The following is a 21,322-nucleotide window of genomic DNA, read 5'->3' on the forward strand; positions in this document are numbered from 1 at the left end:
CTTTGACATCAGCCATGAAAACGCAGGTAGAAATTGATAAATTGATACCATTAAAAGTTTATTGTTGAGTACTTCAGTAAACTAAGGCGAATAAAAGAATGTAATTAATTGTGCATGTTTTTGTTTCCGAAAACCAGCAAACATTCATCAGTAAACTAATCAGTAATCCCCGAGGAGAGTACGAGGGGTATAACAATTTTAATAAATACAAATTAATCAAAAGAGCTCTGTAACCTTACGTAGAGGCCAGAGAGTCATATTTGGCGTCCGCACTGCTGTGCTAATTCACAATTATATATACTATCCTTTTTCCTCCAGAGGCTTTTATCTTTGACCTTCCAGAAAATAAGAGGTAGGAGCAGATTCCTTAGCTTCTGGAAGGACTAAAATAATATTTTCTTTGCATAATAGACTCCATGGTGATTAGGTTTTTAATGTATAGCAAAAACGTGATGCATTGTCAGCATTTGAATATTGACTTTTACACTGCTGTCCGTATATTATTTTACTAAATAATTTATGAAAGTAAAAGCGAATGTTAGGTTTCAAAATTTATTTAAGAATCATATCCTCTAAATGAAACTTCTTAGCAAATGCCAAGTCAGTTCATATATATGCACACAAGCAAATGTCATTAGCCCCATAATTATTAACACAAACCAGAGTCAAGAAAAACATCAAACCCTATCAATACGTCTTTGAACAAACCATGTTGAAGACTGATTATTCTTTTCTAGAGTCCGTGCACCAAAGGCTCGTAGATGAAACATCGTTTTCTGAATTTTTTCCATCGATGATTTCGTTTGGAGCATCAAATTACTTGCCTTCAGTCGAAAACAACTCAGGGAAGCGAAAGGTTGTTGATGACTCATCTGTCAATGTTATGCTAAAGCTGGCAACTCATGACAGTGAAGAAAACAAACAAGCGACAGTGGCACTAAATGGTCCAAAAGAAACAAGGAAGTATAGAGGCGTAAGGCGGCGTCCATGGGGCAAGTTCGCGGCGGAGATAAGAGATCCGGCTAAAAAAGGGAGTAGAGTATGGCTGGGGACATATGAGATGCCTGAAGATGCTGCATTGGCTTATGATAAGGCTGCTTTTAAGATGCGCGGGGCTAGGGCTTTGCTAAATTTTCCACATCTAATCGGAAAATCGGAGCCGGTTAGGGTGAACAGTAGGAACAGGTCACAGCCAGGATCATCAACTTCATCATCTTCTTTGGAGGATCTTCCTCCTAAAAAGAGGAGAAAGGATGAGATCTGCCTGACACTTCACATATGATAAACCATAGCTTATTAGCTAGTTGATTAGTTTCTAAAATATTATTCAAGATTTGTTGAATTTTTCTCGTTCACATATTGTAGTTTCTTTTTCAAATTAATGTTTAACCATCAAGTGTTTATTTTATAATCATGGCAAACATAAAAACATTTATCTCTTGTTTTGCTACACACTAAACCATGAAGCCCTGTTTCACTTTGCACTTTTCATGTGACATTCTCAATGCACTGTCCAAGACTGCTTCACTAACAATTGTCAAAGTATTAACTCATTACATTAACAAGTATTCAGTTACAAACTGTTAGGAGGAACCATGTATACATCACAATCAAATTTATATTTAACCATATTAAACTTGAGTATAAAAAATATAACGAGACTTTAACGTACTCTAGGTAAATCTTTGATGCTGATGTTTGTGGGTGTAAGGGCGACTATGTACTGATATACAGTTTAATGCTCATTGTTTAAGATGGCTATTGTTTTTACAGTTATTTGAATTTTCTGCGAAAGAATATTTTAGAAGTCCACAGGGACATCTTAACTACACAACTTGATCCACAAGAGGCCGAAACTAGAATGAAGAGTAAAACACAAACGAATTAACAAACATTATATCTGAATGACCCGTACATGAAGCCACTGCCTTCTACCTATAATAATAATAATAAAAAAAAGCAGGATAGTTGGATTTCTTTTTACAAACACATTGCGAATTGCAATCCTTAATTTCAGTTGACATTCTGGAAGATTTTTTTTCTCTTCCCGATTTCTATTTTACCAAAGAATAGATGCCCAATAGCACGTAACCAAAAGCCCCCCACCCAGAACAACATTATGGGAGTCCTGTCTTTGTGGGTCTGTAAAGGGCCGGTCAGGTCAAATTTTAGCAACTTAAGACTTTGATAATGTTAGTTGAATATATTAGAAAACCATGCGCAGAGTAGGTTGGGCTTCTCCAAATAGAAATTCAGGGGTTTCACCGGAAAACCTACTTCATTTTACCCTTTTCAACCCTTATCTCATATTCGTCCCCACTCGAACATGCAGTACAAGAAAACTGCCCTTACTAATAACAGACTTTTTTCGACCAAAAAAAGTTTCGACCGGAAATAAAACTATAACCAATCAATTAAAGTGACGGTCAGACGTAAACTTGGCATTGTGGACCCACATTTTACGTAAATAGCGAAATCAAAAGTCACGAAATTATCATCACATTGCTATTGTGATCGGTTACATTACGTCATCATGATGTTACCATCCCGTAAATCATTAAAAACAACCGGATTTAATCGACCTAAAGCTGGCTAAAAACATAAATGACCATATACAATAACATCTATTACACGACGCCATCACTACCGACCATAGTTTGGTCGATTACAAGTTCTTAATTTCAAAAAAATTGGTGGGATAATTCTCTTTATTTATTCAAAATTTAAAATGATCGTTGAAAGGGCGAAATCGATAACAAATTCATCGGTTTTAGTTTTTAGGCAGGATTTGTTTTGGTCTAAATTTAAAATAAACGACGTTGTGCCCATAATCAGGCTTGAGCCGAATTTATGGTCAACAAATGAATGAACTTAATTAACATAATTGACTAGGCCTACTAGGGCGAAGATACTACAAGAGAAGTTTAAAGAAATCAAGAGAAGTTTAAAGAAGTCACTGAAAGAGGATAAAAGGTCATGAAAAAATGATGGAAGGATGATTTGCATGTTGTAAACTAGAGGTTTTCACAAGGGGTTTCGACGCTTTCACCGGGCTGCCCCTGTGGGGTTCCATTATAGGGTTTATCAATGAGGCTTGTATATGATGGTTGTTTAGGAGCCTAACCTAAGGGATTTCTCGTATGTCTTCCCGACGGGCTCTCTCGTAAGCCTTCTCTCAAAATTTTTACTAAGATATTCTCATTCGGGTTACCGCTGGGTTCATATGTGGGCTCCACTTCTAGAATTAACCTTAAAGATTATATTTAATGGGTGTGTTACGGGCAGCATCTAAGGGGTTCTTCTACGACCGTGGAAGTCCCAAAGACGTAGTATTTTACTTAGGATACGACCTCTCTTCAGGACTAAGAGTAGGATTTTTCAATCAGGTTTTTATTACCAGAGAATGGTTATGGATGGCTATTATACATCTATACAAAATATATATGTGGAATATATATTTGGATGGTTATGATGATAATTACATGGATAAATATGGCTTCTAGTTGCACACAAGAAGCATCACTTTTGGTGGCTAGCCTAAACATAGTTGAATAAGTATTCACTACATCATATATGACCAATTATAACGATAAAAAAAGTGTTGTTGAAGACCATAAAATGTGGTTGTAAATAAAAAATGGGCTATGGTCATACTTTTTCGAAAAAACCAGTTCGTCACCAATGTGGGAATCATCTTAGGTGTCCATGGTTACAATTTTCATTTTTAAGTTATACTTTCAAAAGTGTGACCATAGAGAGTCTAAATCTATACTTTTCCGTTTATGATAACATTTATAATATGTGAACATAGACCTACAGTCACAATATTATAATTTTTGTTACAACCTTTTTATAAACAGATCTCTTTTCATTCGTAATACTTATATATGCTAACACTTTTTTATAAACATTATGTATTTTTAATAACATTTTTTAAAGTTTCACCTACACTTTTTAAAGTTTATTAACATATAAAAAATGACCATTTACTGTGAAGGGCTATGCCAACACTTTATTTAAAAAAAGGACAACATAAAATTTGAAAATACCATTTCTCATTACATAATTTGGCAATGTTCACAATCATCAACAATCATAATCCAACTATATAACTAATTTTTACATAGATATCAATTGACAATCAGGTGAGAGATACCATATATTTGACCATCATGCCTTGTATGCTACATTCTACTCACACAAAGGGAGTACCGTGGTAGTAATTTCCGAAAGGCCATTTCGGAAAAATCAAAGTTGAGTTGGTATTCTATGATTAGTCCACCCATCGGAGCTCTGCGAGGAATACCATTTCTTCTATTGTCCGTCTTAAAATTGATAACTGCTGACGGGCTAAAACCTTGCATATTGTCAATATTACTCCCCTCCTGACCATGCTCGCTGCTGTTACCAGTGTTTCCCTGAAGTCAATGTGACTGCCACAAGAACAAATTTTTGTTCCAAACTATAGACTTTAACTAAATATAGATGATTGATATGAGAACATCCATGTCTAACTATACGGACAGGGTGCACGTACCAAATTGGGTAAAACAAGAAACAGTTGTGTCAAACCGACACAAATACAGATATAATAACACTGCTAAAAGAGATTATAAAGTAGACCAACTAGACTGGCTGGTGTAATCTCAAACACTTAAGACTTCAGTGCAGAAGCCATTGGAGAACTATTGTCTGCACTAATACTTATAGCTTCTCTTTTAAGAAAAAAAATACTAACAGCTGCAGAAAGTATTCTCAAGTTGTTTAAAGGTAGATTGCACTTTTGTTTTTGCACATCCTTAAAAAGGATCTGATTTATTTGGGTTGAGGGAGTAAAAGATAACTTAATAAAATATTATACTACAATACCAGCATATAATCCATTGCAAATTCAACACCATTAATCTTTAATCCAATTATTTTTCCAAAAGTATAAAGAGATCATTGTTATAATTACAGATCCTACAAGTACTGTGAGCTTCAAGTTGATCAGATAGTAACTGGGACGGTTCACATACATTTTTTATCAATTTTCTGAGTAATAAACCCCCACCCCTAAAATGATTGTATTGTATGATATTTGACTTTCTAATGGAAACCTTCTAAATCCAGAGAGTCAAACTTTTAGCAGTCTTAATTAGATGAACAAGGTAAAGAGCAGTATTAGTTGAGCAATAACATACAACAACAAAATGAATTTGAGCCATTAGATGTATAATATACAAATATTTTAGGACACGCCAAAGAGAAAGAGTGTTCCCTAGGACAGAGTTACTTCCTCTCTGTCCCAAAATGTAATATGACCCTCACTTCAAATTAATTGTTCTTAGAAACCCCACCCGCAAGCATGAACTTTGAAGCTTTAAATGGGGTTCTTTTTCTCAGCTACATAGTACTGGTTTAAAATGAAAAAAAAAAAAGAAAAAAGAAAGGTTCTCATTTTCTTGTCATGCTATCAGCTTCAATAATTGTTTCTTGTGCGTTTTAAATTCAAATGTACTTCAAAAATAATTGACAAGTAACAATTATTGAACCTGATAGCATGACAAGAAAATGAGAACCTTTCTTTATTCTTTTTTTAAATTCAAATGTACTTCAAAAATAATTGACATTGCCATTATTCATCTCAGTTTCAAAAACTTTATCATGCTAGGTCTAATTATTAAAATTTCTTATTGTATTTCCTAGGTAACCTGATGGTATAATTATTAAAAAGGAACAGGTAAAAAAGTACATGGACTAGAAAGATAAAATAGCATTAGGAACCAAAAGATTGATTAGTACCTGATGGTACTTGATCATTACATTGCACAGTCGAAGTCTTACATCTTTCAATCTGTAATTAGCAGGCTACATCTGATAGTTGACAATCACTTTCCAGGTCTTATTTAATTTTCATTTTGGCAGGTGGATCATAGTTCACATGCTTATTAAGTTAGCATCAACTTTCAGGGTGGAAATGTCAACAAGTTCCCTAGAAATTCTGCCAACCAAATGATTACCAGTAACTTACTGGTAAGCATGTATGACTCCTGCCAGATAGATAATATATTACAATTAACAGAAGGGAAGAATGTGTGTGTGTGCGAGAGAGAGAGAGAGAGAGATGCATACAGAGTTATAAATTTCTATTTATAAGTATCATCGTGCAAGGAGTACCAGAATTACATATTAGTAAATATATATACAGTTGTACACACACCTGATATGGCCAAATTACAATAAACAAGAGGCTGCAACTTCCTCAAGTAGGTGTAATACATGTGAGATTGTTGTTGTACATGTCCAGGCTTACCAGACTCTTCGAGCTCCCAAGATCATTAGCGATAGTCCCATCCCTGAACCTCTAAAGGAAGGAAAAAAGTGTTTTTCTTGTAAAGTTCGTTGAATCAGAAATAGAATTTATAAAAATTTTAAATTTGTAAAAATGCTACAAGCAGACAATATACTAAAAAATAGAATATAAAGTTTTTTTATCATAAAATACAGAACCTACAGGCTTGTATTATTCTGATTAAGAATCATAATGGTATAAGTGCATACAATTTTATCTTACTGAATCAGAGACATTAATCAATGTGAAACAAATTCACAAATAAAATTAGACTAAATCAAATTCACAGGGCTGATCACGTACTCCAGGGTCTTCCTCATGTTGAGATTTCCTGCTAAGCAACTAATAAGACTAATTTGGTGAACTCGTTTTACTAGCACCTTGACAGCAAAAATTAAAGAAATTATTATTCACAGAATTTCAGGATACAGAAAATCAACAGAATGTCATCTTATTAAACACGGAAACTTGGACCAATATAATTACACTAATACGTATCTCAAGTATCTCATACATGATTATAACTGGTCAATACCTCCTCATAATACTTCACATGAACAACATTGTATATATCAGGCTGTTCCTCTATTCTCCAAACGCATCACAAATAGGCATTCCTAAAACAAAAATAACAAATATAAATATCAGCAAAACAGAAAACAAGTCAACCAAATTTAAAATACAAGTAACAAGTTTCATACATCCTCAACTAATTATAATAGTCCATCAACACAATTATCAAATCATAAAAATGATTGTCAACTGTCATTCCAGGAATTTGACCAACAAATAAGCAACTACGTACATGTATGATTGTCAAATGTCATTCCAGAATTGTTTTCATGTGTTTTTACTAACAATACGTGTCATATTATTTTTACATGTTAAAGGTAGAGACTAGGTAAGCTCATCAATCAATGATTGTTTTAAACAATTATCTTTAAATGAGTTTCGCAAACTCGTAACATTCTATCAGTTCCTAACCAGAACTTCTAGACACTTGATTACCAAATATTCCATATCCATATATTTATTACTTATACAAGGACCAGTATTATATAGGGTCTTACTCCATTGAGAACCTTTTTTATATGAGATCTAGTATCAACCATAAAAATTTTAAATATATTTTTAATCTAAATCATTCATTTTAAATCTCATCATCTTCTCCGACCATTATCTCTTCCATCTTCTTCTTTCTACTTACCACCCACCATTACCTCCAATTACCGATAACCACCATTTCCGGCCACCACCACCACCGTGACCACCACTACCTCCGGTGATCATCAGAAAATCACCACCGACAAATATAAAATCACCACAGTCAAATCAAAGTTCACCACCGGAATTCAAAAAATCACCACCAGAAAATGAAAAATCACCGACAGAAAAGGAAAATCACCACATACAGTCAGGATTTTTGTCCACCAGATTCGGCCACCTGCTCTATTTATCAACTCCAAAAAACATCATCAAAACAAAAAATCACCAGAAAAATCACCACCGGAAGACGAAAATTACCGAATGCAACAAATAATCCCCACAACCAACCCCTTTTTCTGCCCACTAGCACCTCACCATCATTAATCACTGTTCACCACTCTAACCAACACGAATCATAATCACCACCAATTAAATCATGAAAATCGAAACAAAATTTCCAGATCTTCAATTTAATCAATTTCAGCCACCTACATCTCAACATAACCACCTCCAAGTCTTCATCATTTTCGATATAAAGTCAACAAAATCAACATATCTGAATATAAACAACTCCAGTATCATGAAAAATCACTAATTTATTTTCGTATGTAGCTGGAGCAGAGCTTTAATGGTGTCATCGAGCATATCAGAATTAGAGGAAATGCGTCGCCGATACTTGAGGTATTGTGACAGTTATCGATGGCAGTGGAGGTGAAAGGAATGGTAGATGAAAGAATGAAGTTGAGAAGGGGGTATAGGCGGCGACTGTGGCGGCAGTTGAAAACTTTGTATGTATAGGTTATATGTATGTGGGATGGGAGGAGGGAATAAATCGGGGGGAGAGAGTATATGGATGGGGTGGGTTAAATGAAAATAAAATTAAAAAAATAAGTTATGTGGCTGTGATTTAATTTGGGAATAAAAATGTGTGGCTGAGATTAGATATCAGTTCTCACTCATAATATGGGTTCTCATTTGAGCAACTCCCTATAAAGTTAATATGCTGGTGTACTCAATTTAAATTAAAGAACAGCAGAGCCCTCATAAAAGAAAGCTTCCTAGCCATAACCAACCCAAAAGCTTGGTTTATGGTCCTCTGTTCATTTCCTTCCATCACGCAATAAAATCGATGAATACAGAGCACTATAAAAATTATTTGCAAAACTACGAGTTCGTAGAAGCCAGAACAACACAAAATACAGAAATCTTAATTAAGAAACTCGTGTAGAACAAGAAGACCCGATTAAAAATCCGGTTAAGTGAAGGCTTGAATCGATTCAGAAATCCGATTGAGTGAAGACCCGACTGAATAATTGACTGACCCGATTGTGTATGAAAAGAAGAACTCATAGACCTGGTTCAAGAACTGATAACTTAGAGACCACCAGATTTTATGAAGAATCCGATTGAAGAACCGGAATCAATATGCACAATGAAGAGTGAAGACAATGAAATTTGAGAGAGTGGAGAGATAGGGAATGAATTAAAGTGAGTGTTTTGTTGTGAGACTGGTTTTTAGAGCAACCCCAGTGTTAGATCACTTCCCCTCCCCTAACTGACAAAATATGTCACATCATCCTCATTTATCATCCTCAATTGGGTTTGTGGAAAAAATGACCCCCATCCCTCTAATACAAAATCCATTTTCCAGATTTCGTAGGACCTCTATTATTATTATTATTATTATTATTATTATTATTATTATTATATATATATATTTAATAAAAATAATTATTTAATTTGGATTTAAATTTATTTTATTAATATTAAAATTGTAAAAATTAAATTAAAGTGATTAAAAATTTTAAAAATATTATTAAATAAAAAAACATGTCCCAATAATTAAATGCATCATATTATTAAAAATCATGAAATAAAAAAGAGCATACAAGAAAATATTAAATTTTAAACGATGTAATAAAAAAATAACGATTATCATGGAACTGCGAGATATGTTCAACCAAGTCATTTTGTAGGTGACGATGTGCCCGTTTATCACGCATCTGCATGCTATTTTGAATATATGTTTCATACGGCATAGAAGGTTCTTCACCTAAGTTTGGTTGTGATAAGTCATTTGTTGCATCATCATAAGTCGGTAATGGACCAAATCGAGTGGCATATGTTCGACAATCATATTATGTATTATGATGCATGCCCTCATAATTCTCCCAAGATCTGCTTTATCCCAAAAGCGTGTCGGACCACGTACAATTGCAAAACGGGACTATAACACACCAAACGCTCGTTCAACATCTTTTCGTTGGCTTTCTTGATATTTTGAAAAAAAAAATCTTTTCTCACCTTGTGGACGTGGTATTATTTTAACGGATGTTGCCCATTCTGGATATATTCTATCTGTTAAGTAATATCCCATATTATAATTGTTTCCGTTGATAGTATAATTAACCTTTGGAGCACGACCTTGTAGCACATCATCAAATACTGGTGACCGATCTAAAACATTTATGTCATTATTTGATCCAACAACTCCAAAAAATGCATGTCATATCCATAGATCAGATGAAGCAACCGCTTCCAGTATAATTGTTGTAACTCCTTTATGACCACTCATGAACATTCTTTTCCATGCTTTTGGACAATTTTTCCATTGCTAGTGCATGCAATCAATACTGCCCATCATACCAGAAAGCCACGAGCCTCACCCATCTGTAATAAACATTGTATGTCATTTGAGTTCGGCTTTCGTAAGTATTCACCCTCAAATATCGTAATTACATTGGATATAAATTTTTTCAAACATTCAACCGCAGTACTCTCTCCAATACGAACATAATCATCAACAGCGTCAGCGGATACACCGTACGCCAACATACGCATTGCCGCTATGCATTTTTGTAAAGGTGATAAACCTTTTCTTCCCACATCATCAATCATCTATTGAAAGTATGTATCCAAATTTGAAACAACATCCACAATACGAAGAAAGACATTTCTTCCCATACGAAATCTTCGTCGAAATATATTTTCTGGATATACTGGATTTGATGAAAAATAATCATTCACTAGGCAACGATGACCTGCTTCACGGTCTCTATAAATACTTTTTCGAGGCGTGGATGTTGAGCTCTGTCCATATATTTTATGAAAGAGCTCGAGTCGCCGATTATTTTTAGTGTCATCCCAAAACTCTTCAATAAATTCTTCATTAAATTCTTCAGTGACGCTTTCTAGTGTGGGTGTTTGATTCATGTTGATATGAATTGAAAAAGATGATACATCCTCTTTATATAGAAGGCAAAAACGAATATATTCTAATGGCTAGTTTACAAACAAACAAAAACAACCACTAACTTCCTACGCCTAGTTTACAAATAAATAAAAACAATCACTAACTTCCAACGGCTAGTTTACAAATAAATAAAAACAACCACTAACTTCCAACAGCCAGTTTACAAATAAATAGATAAACACTAGTTTTTTGCCATAATTTTCTCAAGCAATTTTGCATGAGCCTTCCGCTGAGTATCATTCATCTTAGTAGTATCCTCCAAAATGACTTGTAAATCCATCTCAGCTTGCTTTGCCTCAAGCTCCTTTTGTCGCGTCTCAATTTATTTTTGACGAATTTCATTTATTGTATCTATTATGTTCATCTTTCTCAAGTCATTAACTTGTAAAGATTCATACTCTTCAACTTCTGTAGCTGTTGCCTTCCCATTTCCCTTCCTTTTAGCAGCTTTTGTACCTTAGGACGAACCGGTTCACAATCATCAGATGTTGGTGTATCATTATTTCCCTCTGATGAGTATGCTCCAGAACTACTTAATTTAGTTCTTTTAGAACTTGCACTAGTTGCTGTTAGGCACAAAACATGCGTTAAATAAATCACGCAAGTATACGCGTTCGCAAGTAATATAGAATGAATTCTAGTTCGTTCCCACAGAGACTCTGATTAATTATATCTAATTAACACTTACTCACCAATGTATAATAATTCTTCAATGTCAAGACAATAACAATTAAGGTTGATTAACTGATAATTACTACGAGAATTAAACACTTGAATTAACAATATTAAACACTCATGAGATTTTAACTTCATTACTACTTCATTCAATAGTTATTGTTATTACCCTTAGCATGTAATGGTATATTAATCGAACAACACAAAACTGATAAACGCCAACTTTCGTTGTACGAATACCATTCTACCAAGAATCCATAATTAAGATAGAAGTTGAATATGTTAGGTCACACACACTGTAGAGGGGGGTGAATACAGTGTATAATACAATCAAATCGAACTTTAATATATTAAGTAACAGAAAATAAACTTTATTGAAACAATAAACTCTGTTACAGTATGGAACTGTTACCTCTCAGTGATGAACAAATATCACGAGAGCTGCTAGGGTTACAATGAATAATCTTCTCGAATATAATAACACTTATAGTATAAACCCTATGTCTGTGTTTATATACTACACAATTACAAGATAATCGCTAATTGATATGGAATATAATTCTGCTTCCTAAAATATATCAATCAGATATCTTTTCTTCCAAGTATTCCATTCTTCACGGAACTCCTTCTTCATGCATATCTCTTCTTATGTTTATCTCGATCTTCTTTCCTTTAATCAGCTACTGTCCTTATCTGAACGTCCTTCAGCACTTAAGTTCTGATATCTAACTTCTGATGATTATCTCCTGATAATATAAGTACTGATATCCTTAAGTCCTGACTTCCAGTATAAATACTGATTAATGGTTAAGTACTGACTTGTCCTGTTAAATATGATCTGAAATCTACACATAAATTATATTAGCCATGACATTATCAAATATATCTAACAGAATATGCATCAATTATGTTGAGACCCTATATGTCTACAGAATTTGATAACATAACGATTTAAGCGCAAGTTATTCATGATAATTACACAGGGCAAGTAAAACGGTTAGAGTTACCCTCTAATCATGCATACAATACATGAACCTATGCTAGCATGACAAGTTCTAAATCTCAAGATTCACTTTCGCTTCACAAGAGATTAACATGCTATCTTACATGTTCGCGACACACATAAGACGAATAAGCACAACCTATACTAGATATCATACAATCACCACATACCAAGGTATTAAACAATTAACTAAAGAAATCCATAGTAAATCCGCTAGGATCCCATGATCACGATTAGCCCATAATAGAACTCATCGTCACCATGGGTTCATATAAAAGCATGATAATAACACAACGATATAAAACTAATAAAAATACTTAATAAATAATGAAGTACGTCACAAGAGTATTAAGGTTCAAAGCATAAAGAAAACTAGCATCCACAGTTACAACGAATTAAAAGAATCACAAGATAAACGTATGCTTCCTCTTCTTCGTTGTTGCGTGCTAAAACGGTCTTCTCAATCTTCTTGCCTTCGGTCTTGATTATCTCCTCTGTTCTTTAGAAAATGTCTTCCCATAAGGTTTATATAATAACCCAAGAGAACCAGCGCTAACAGAAGCCCATTGGACTCGAATTAATAAAATCCAGAATCTGAATTTCCGCACACAGGCGGCCGCCTGCTGTCTCCACGCGGGCCCCTGCTAGCGCGCGGCCGCCTGCTCTCTCCAGGCGGGCGCTTGCAACCTTTCTGGAAAATTCCTTGAATTGCTTCTGTTTTTGCTAATTTCTTCGCTCATCTCCCCTAGACTGATTCCAAGCACTTCCTTATGCTTTATTTGATGAAAACCACCTATCTAAGCAAGTTATACCCTGAAATGCAAAAACACTAGAAAACACGTCAAACACACAAAATACTTGAGTTCAAGACACCAATTCAAGCCTTTATGAGACACTCTAAGTGGTTTAAAATGCCATTTATCAGTTGCAGGTTTTCTCCATTTGGGATGTTTACGAAGCTCATGCCAATGATGCTCAAAATTAGACTTCTTCTTGTAATATTTTAAATGACGTGCATGAGCATCTTCAATTATGTTGTCCAAGTTTGAACCGCTTCTGATATTTCACTAAGCCTCATCGTAACACGATCCAAATTTTTGAGCACTTTCATTTATTCGTTGCCACCTTTTTTTCATTGCCACAACTCCTCTCTTAATCACACCAGTATTATATTCTTCACAATACTGATGAATTTGATCCCAAAATGCTTCAGCTTTTTGATCAGTACCGATTAGCGGATCAATTGACACATTCAACCATGCACTCATTAAGAGTTTATCCTCAACCCACTTCCACTGACCAGTAATTTCCCGTACTCTTTTTCGGTTTCCTCATAATCATCATTTAGATCAATAACATTTTTGTAACCAAAGGTCGTGGCTTGCGTTTCGGGAGAATTTTGAAAATTGATAGGTGTTTGTTGGGTTTCAAATTATGAATTTGAAAATGGAGGAAATGAAAACTGATATGGAGAATTTTGAGAATGTGGAAATTGGTATTGAGAATTCAGATTTTGAGAATTAAAGGTTAAATTTTGTGGGTTTGGAAAATAAGGATTTGGATATGGATATGGAAATTGAGGATTTGGATTTTGAGGATTTGAATTTTGATTTGAAGATGGGGTATTATTTGGATTCATCTTTTGCTAATAATTTTTTGAGAAGTAAGGAGTGTGAATAATAGGGGTTTGAGAATTGGTATTTATAAGAAAAAAAATATTACCATTTATTTATAAACGTTACAATAATAACGTTAACATTACTTTTTAACAGTAAAGGAAATATGCAAAAGCTATTCAGCAGGAGAGAGATATTAATAAAAAAATAAAAAGCAGATGAAATGGACCGGCCTGGGGTGGTGGGACGGGACCTCTTTTCTAACTTACCTCCAATGCGCTGGGTCTTTGTTTTTTTCTTTCTGAGACATATTGCGAGTCCCAATGCAGCAAGTGGGACTCCATTGGATGTGCTCTTAGTACCGGAAGAGGGGTTCTAACAATCATGCATGTAATACGGTGTTCCGCTGCTATTATATTTTTATTTCAAGTGCTTAGATTAAAGAATTTTTTTTTTGTTTACTTTTTGTTATAAATATTCGCGAAAAAGACTTTTTTCATTTTGCGGATATTTATAGCCGAAAGGAAAAAGTCCTTTCTGAGACTATTTATAGCGGAAGGTAAAAAAAAATCTTCAATCCGACCCGTTGAAATATAGATCTGACTCCCCTGAAATAACGTGATATTTAAACGGTCCCTTACACACGATTGTCAGGGATCATGACCCATTGGTTTTTCATTTTAGGGAGAAAAGTATTTTTTAGTAAATTTCAGTTTCCCGCTCACTTGTGTTTTTAAAACTTGGATCCTTCCCACATTTTTATTCAACCGCATTAAATTTTAGTTTTTGGTTACATATTTTTGCAGACTAACGGTAACATCAAATTTGGTGTAGCCGTAGGTGTCTCGTTTTCTCTATGGTTACACTAAGTGAGACCAATGGTTACAATGAAAAAAAATGTAACCATATATAACCAAAAATAATTTTAAGGCATCTGTGATCACACTTTATCTGGTTACATAGAAAAAACCGTTACAATAGGCCATATATAGTATAGTGATTGGAAGTAGTTATGGACTTATAAAAAATGTTGGTAGCTGATAATGGGATAATCTTAAGGAAATAAAACTGCATATGGACTTGATTCCTATAAATATATGTAGGATAGATAGGCCATTTAGAAAGGTTAGACACTTACATTCTGTACTAGAAATCTAGTTGAAGCTTTGTGAGACCATTTTTGAACACTCCCACGACTGAGTATGAAATACTCCGCTACCACCGCGGGAATCCTTGCGAATTCAATACAAACACAGCAACAAACACCACCTCATTCTGGTAGTCGAGACATGCCTTGATGCAGTGATTCATTCGATATTTCAGAAACAACCTCCATAAGTGTTGTAACAAATTCTCTCGCAATCCGCCAAATGAATAATAACTATAATTATAATAATAATAATAACAATAATAATAATAATAATAATAATAAACAAATTTACAATAACCGCCAAAAGGACAAAATTGACCCATAAACATCGGTCGATTTGATGTTATATATCAAAATACAAAATAGATAATGTTATGGATAAAAAACCAAGGTATTACTTGCTGTATTTAAGACTAAGATTCGGGAGCTCAAGGCCTTTAATGGCTGCCCTCGTGTTTCGTGACTCAATCTGCCTTTACGAGATGCCTACGTATCTCTGTGAATTAGAGAATCAAGCCAAAAAACGTAGTTCTGATTGGTGGGGGTGAGACCCCTTATATAGATGTGGGAGTCCTTGAATTGGACTTGGTATAGGAGACTTGGTGGACAAGCCTCTGAATTAGGATAGACTTAGGAGTCCTAGGAAGTAGGATGCTGATTCCTTATCCTTTTAGGTCCCCTTGAGGCTAATCTATAAGGATTTATATCCTTATCGGGACTCTTCTCAATAGCTGATTTTTCCCTTATTAATTAATTACGAAATTAATTAATAATTAGGGCTTTTGGGTCTTTTTTATTCCATCAGGCCTGATCTGGTCCATCAGGCTTAACATTTCTGGTCTGAGTTTCATATATCTTTTTATTGGGCCTAGCAGCCCACAACTTGTACAATTAATGCAGTATTTAATTATACAATCATAATTTATTTATCCCTATCATTTGCCCCCCAACTTTTGGGAAACATTGAATAGGTTTCGCAGAAGTTAAGTCTATTTGTTCCCTTACAGGGTTTCGTTTTTCCGTAAAGTGTGGAGCGACCTACACGTTTACAACGAATTTTTCCTTTTATTTAGGAATTATTTTGATTTCCAGGAATTTTTCCCTTATTTCCGGGATTTTTCCCTAATTTCTGGATTTTTCCCTAATTTTTCTAGGATTTTCCCTAATTTTTCTGGGATTTTTCCTTATTTTTCTGGGATTTATCCTTAATTTCTGGATTTTTCCCTTAATTTCTGGATTTTTCCCTTAATTTCTGGGATTTATCCTTAATTTCTGGAATTTTCCCTTAATTTCTGGGATTTATCCTTAATTTCTGGATTTTTTCCTTAATTTCTGGATTTTTCCCTTAATTTCTGGGATTTATCCTTAATTTCTGGAATTTTCTCTTAATTTCTGGGATTTATCCTTAATTTCTGGATTTATTCCTTAATTTCTGGATTTTTCCCTTAATTTCTGGGATTTATCCTTAATTTCTGGAATTTTCCCTTAATTTCTGGGATTTATCCTTAATTTCTGGATTTATTCCTTAATTTCTGGATTTTTCCCTTAATTTCTGGGATTTATCCTTAATTTCTGGAATTTTCCCTTAATTTCTGGGATTTATCCTTAATTTCTGGATTTTTCCCTTAATTTCTGGGATTTATCCTTAATTTCTGGATTTTTTCCTTAATTTCTGGATTTTTCCCTTAATTTCTGGGATTTATCCTTAATTTCTGGATTTTTCCCTTAATTTCTGGGATTTATCCTTAATTTCTGGATTTTTTCCTTAATTTCTGGATTTTTCCCTTAATTTTTGGGATTTATCCTTAATTTCTGGATTTTTCCCTTAATTTCTGGATTTTTCCCTTAATTTTCTGGCTTAAAATCGATCAGAATGCATTCGAAATCGATCAGGATGCAGCCAAAATCGATCAGGATCCTGATCGAATTAGCTCAGGATCTTACACTCTGGTCGACAGGATTCCTGATCGATTTCGATCAGGATTCTGACCGAATTGGCCTTCAAAGTGACACCCTAGTCGATTGCTACACGGGCTTAATCGACCAGGATTCCTGATCGGTTTCGATCAGGACTCTGAACGAATTAAATGGCTCTCGACCATTCTGATCGAATGGAATATCGATCAGGATGCTGTTCTCCGTCGATCAGGACTCTGGTCGATCTTAGGGGATTTCTTCCCTCCTGTTCGAATAAGATATCGATCAAGGCTCTCTTCTGTGTCGATCAGGACTCTGATCGATCTTAGGGGATTTCTTCCCTCCTGTTCGAATAGCATATCGATCAGGACTCTCTTCTCTGTCGATCAGGACTCTGATCGATCTTAGGAGATTTCTTCCCTTCTGTTCGAGTAAGATATCGATCAGGACTCTCTTCTCTGTCGATCAGGACTCTGATCGATCTTATGAGATTTCTTCCCTTCTGTTCGAATAAGATATCGATCAGGACTCTCTTTTGCATCGATCAGGACTCTGATCGAACCATATTAAGGTTCTGGTCGATTTTTGACTTTTTAAATTCCACAGGAGCTTCTAGATTGTTCCTGATACTTCTTGTAGATGGGCCTTTAGGTTGGGCCTGGCTAAATGGGCCTAAAACGCCTCGTATTCCGAGCTTTTCGCCTATATAAGTGTAGTGTGGAGTGAGAATCCTCACTTCACTTCCCACTTCTCATTTCATCTCACATTTTTCTCTAAAGTTCTCCCTTTTGAAGGCGATTTCCGGCGACCAAAGCCACCGCAGCTCCTCCATTCTCAAGTATTTCTGGGTTTCAAGCCTTCAACCGAAGCATATTAATGGCGGACCGTGACCTAGCTCGTTTGCAGAAGATGAATGTCTCTAAGAGAGGTACAAACATCCAAATTCAATCTCCATATACTTCCCTCATTGATATGATTAACTCGAGAGGTGATGAATATCCTTCTCTGTCTGAGTTAGATTCGTATAATCATGGTAACACTTTTCATGAGTTAGATGGTAGGATAGAGTCTATGAATACCCTGTACAGACTTCCACCCCACCTTAGGATCACTCCAGCCGCCCCTGGGGATAGGACTTGTAATTGGGAGGGGGATACCCTGTTCATTTATCGAGGAGCCCTGACCGCAGGTCTTAGGTTCCCATTTCACGAATTTATTCCTCGTTTACTAGCCGATGTACGAATCAACCCTTGTCAACTCCCTCCTAACGCCTGGAGGAACATTATCTGTTTTATGGTCCTTTGTCTCAGGAATAGCTTTCCTCTTTCCGTAGCAGTCTTTAGGAAAGTTTTCCAATTCTATAATAGTTCCATGAGTCAGCCGGGCTGGGTTTTAATTCGCCAACGGCCCAAAATTCCCCATATCTTTGACAGTAACTCTATAGTTGAGAACAACCCTAAATGGAGGGATGAGTTTGTCAGGCTGACCTGGGCTGGGGGTGATTGGGCCACACTCTTCCGTAGGCCATTTTGCAAAGTATCAGATGGTAGTCCTGGTAGCATCAGATTAACTGATGAGGAGGAGGTGGCCTACCAAGCCTTAATTTCAGATGATGGGAAAACAGACACCTGGACCCTTTTAGAGGAATTTTCCTTGAAGAAAGTTGGTCTCTCCCAGGCCAGTGATAAGGGTAAATTTATACCTGCGTAATTATTTTTCCTTCTCTTTAATCGCACTTTTTCTTTTTTCTGGATTTTAATATTCCTTCTGCTTTTCCTTTCAGCTTGTGAGGCTATTAATAATGTCAATAGGCCCAAGGAGGGGGAATCTGGCCGCCAGAAGAGGGCCAAGTTAAACAGGGACCCCAGGAGCAAACCTGACGGTCCTACTTTCCTTAAGCCCCACGTCCCGGTGGTCGAGCTAGGGGACGATGTGGATCCTCCACTTAAGGCACATTCCTTCAGGCCTAACTGGGGCTTCAGGAGGAGCGATACGGTGGTTGGATCCACCAAACATGCCAAGGATTGGTCGTACCATTCCATCACTCCCCATGATTTCACTGACATTGTTACGGGGAGTGATGTCGAGACTATTGAGCTTCTGGGTTCTCAAGCCCAAGCTGCGGTAATTTTCTTTTTTCTTCTCTTCCTTTTGTGAATTTCAACTTTTCTTGTATCCCAATGAATTTGCGCCAACTCATACATATTTCTTTGCAGAGTAATACCTATTTCCAGGCGGCCCTACATCAGGCTAGATCTTGGAAGGGTAACTCTGATGTTTTTGAGAAGGAGATGAAGAAGTGGGAGGAGAGAGCCAAGGTCCTGGAGAAGAAGCTGGACACGAAGAAAGAGGAGCTGGCTAAGGCTCATTCCGAGCTGGTGAAACTCAGGAGCGATAAGGATAAGCTCATTGATGACTACATGGATTCTGACAAGTTTAAGAATCTCATGGAGATTCATGATGAGGGTCTTTACTCCCTACAGTTCACTCAGGGATGGGATGCGGCCGTGAAGGCTGTTTCTGAGAAGTACCAGGGCTTAGTCGACCCTAAGGACTTTATAAGTCCTGAGCAGGCTGAGTCAGAGGACAGCATAGACGCCCTCTTCGACTCTCCTCAGCCAGATGATCGCATCTTGGATCCTAACACTGCTTCTCCTCCCGCTTCTCCTGCGAAGGACGCTGAAGGCGCTGATAAGGAGGAAGAGAATGAAGGCTCCCACATGGAGGAGTAGTTTTTCTATTTTGTAATTTTATCCTTAATTTATGTCTGGACTTTTGTTTGTATTAAAACTTATTACCCTGCGGGGCTATGCTACTTTCCTTATTTGCATTCTCTCCTTCATTTTTCCTATACTTTAATATTCAAACTTGGCTTAACGGGCCACACAAGTATTATCACAACTCAAACATCCATAGGTTGAAATAATTTCGAACTCTTCAATTTCAAGTCTGGTTTTCCAAAACCTTACATAATATGGGTTCGACCCTGATCTATAATAGCTAACAAAGCTTCAAGGTGCTTTTAAACCTACTTGTCATAATGACAAGTGAGAATCGTACTTCGACCATCTTACACGTAGTAAACCTTCAGGTTTTGTGCGTGCCAGGTTCTCGGGACTTCAAAACCATCCATAGTCTCCAGCTTGTAGGTTCCTCTACCCTGAACGCTCTTGACTCTATACGGCCCTTCCCAATTTGGGGCAAGCTTTCCTTTCTGTCCGACACCAGAAGCCTCTATTTTTCTCAAGACTAGGTCACCTTGTTTGAAAAACCTCTCTTTAACCCTTAGGTTGTAGTAGAATGAAGCTTTTTTCTGATATTCTACTATCTTTGCGTGTGCTTTATCTCGCACTTCATCAATTAAATCCAGGGCTAATCTCTGCCCTTCCTCATTTTCTTTCTCATCGAAGGCCTGAATCCTTGGAGAGGAATGTGATATCTCCACGGGAACTACTGCTTCCGCCCCATATGCCAACATGAAAGGAGTTGCATCTGTCGTGACTCTACAAGTAGTCCTGTAGGCCCATAATATTGGAAGTATCTCATCTACCCAATTATTTCTTGACTTCTCGATCCTCTTCTTTAGTCCATCCAGGATTATCCGATTTGCTACCTCCGCTTGCCCATTGGCTTGCGGGTGAGCCACAGAGGTGAACCGTAACTCAATTTCATTTTCTTCGCAATACTTCTTGAATTCCTCGTTGTTGAATTGTGTTCCATTGTCAGTGACGAGGATACGGGGAATTCCATATCGGCACATAATGTTTTCCCACAGGAATTGTGCAACCTGCTTAGTTGTGATTTTGGCCAAAGGTTTGGCTTCGATTCACTTGGTGAAATAATCAATGGCTACAATCAGAAACTTCCTTTGTGCTGTGGCCATAGGAAAAGGCCCTAGAATATCCATCCCCCACATAGCAAAGGGAATAGGTGAGTTGATAGAGGTCAGCATCTCGGGGGGTTGTCTGGCGACTGGTGCATGCTTCTGACAACGATCACACTTCTTTACATATTCTTTGGCATCAGCCATCATTTCTGGCCAATAGAAGCCTAAACGAGTTATCTTATGAGCCAAGGCCCTGCCCCCCAAGTGTTGCCCACAAATGCCTTCATGCACTTCCTCAAGAGCCAAGCGTGCCTCATCGGGCCTGAGACACCTCAAGTAAGG

The 21,322-nt window shown here is 36.4% G+C and overlaps 1 protein-coding gene and 1 long non-coding RNA gene across 5 annotated transcripts; one reads left to right on the plus strand and one right to left on the minus strand.

Annotated features, from left to right (window-relative positions):
* Window positions 1-646: 646 nt before the first annotated feature.
* On the plus strand, window positions 647-1,411 carry LOC141660232 (ethylene-responsive transcription factor 2-like; the record flags this gene model as incomplete). Its single annotated transcript, XM_074467199.1, has 1 exon — window positions 647-1,411. A coding segment is annotated over one exon (636 nt), but the record flags the coding sequence as incomplete, so codon positions are not given.
* Window positions 1,412-4,043: 2,632 nt separating this feature from the next.
* On the minus strand, window positions 4,044-9,094 carry LOC141724220 (uncharacterized). Of its 4 annotated transcripts, none has more exons than XR_012576556.1 (5): window positions 6,870-9,094; window positions 6,638-6,714; window positions 6,203-6,346; window positions 5,785-6,032; window positions 4,044-4,433 (listed from the first exon to the last, which is right to left on the minus strand). It is a non-coding gene; the product is annotated as an uncharacterized LOC141724220 (long non-coding RNA). The 4 variants fall into 4 exon arrangements; XR_012576557.1 differs by lacking the exon at window positions 6,638-6,714 and having other exon boundaries at window positions 6,870-6,951; window positions 7,555-9,092; XR_012576555.1 differs by lacking the exon at window positions 6,638-6,714 and having other exon boundaries at window positions 6,870-6,951; window positions 7,542-9,092.
* Between the last annotated feature and the right edge of the window lie 12,228 nt (window positions 9,095-21,322).

The sequence above is a fragment of the Apium graveolens genome, chromosome 5 (genome assembly GCF_009905375.1).
Source record: "Apium graveolens cultivar Ventura chromosome 5, ASM990537v1, whole genome shotgun sequence".
Lineage (NCBI taxonomy): Eukaryota > Viridiplantae > Streptophyta > Magnoliopsida > Apiales > Apiaceae > Apium > Apium graveolens.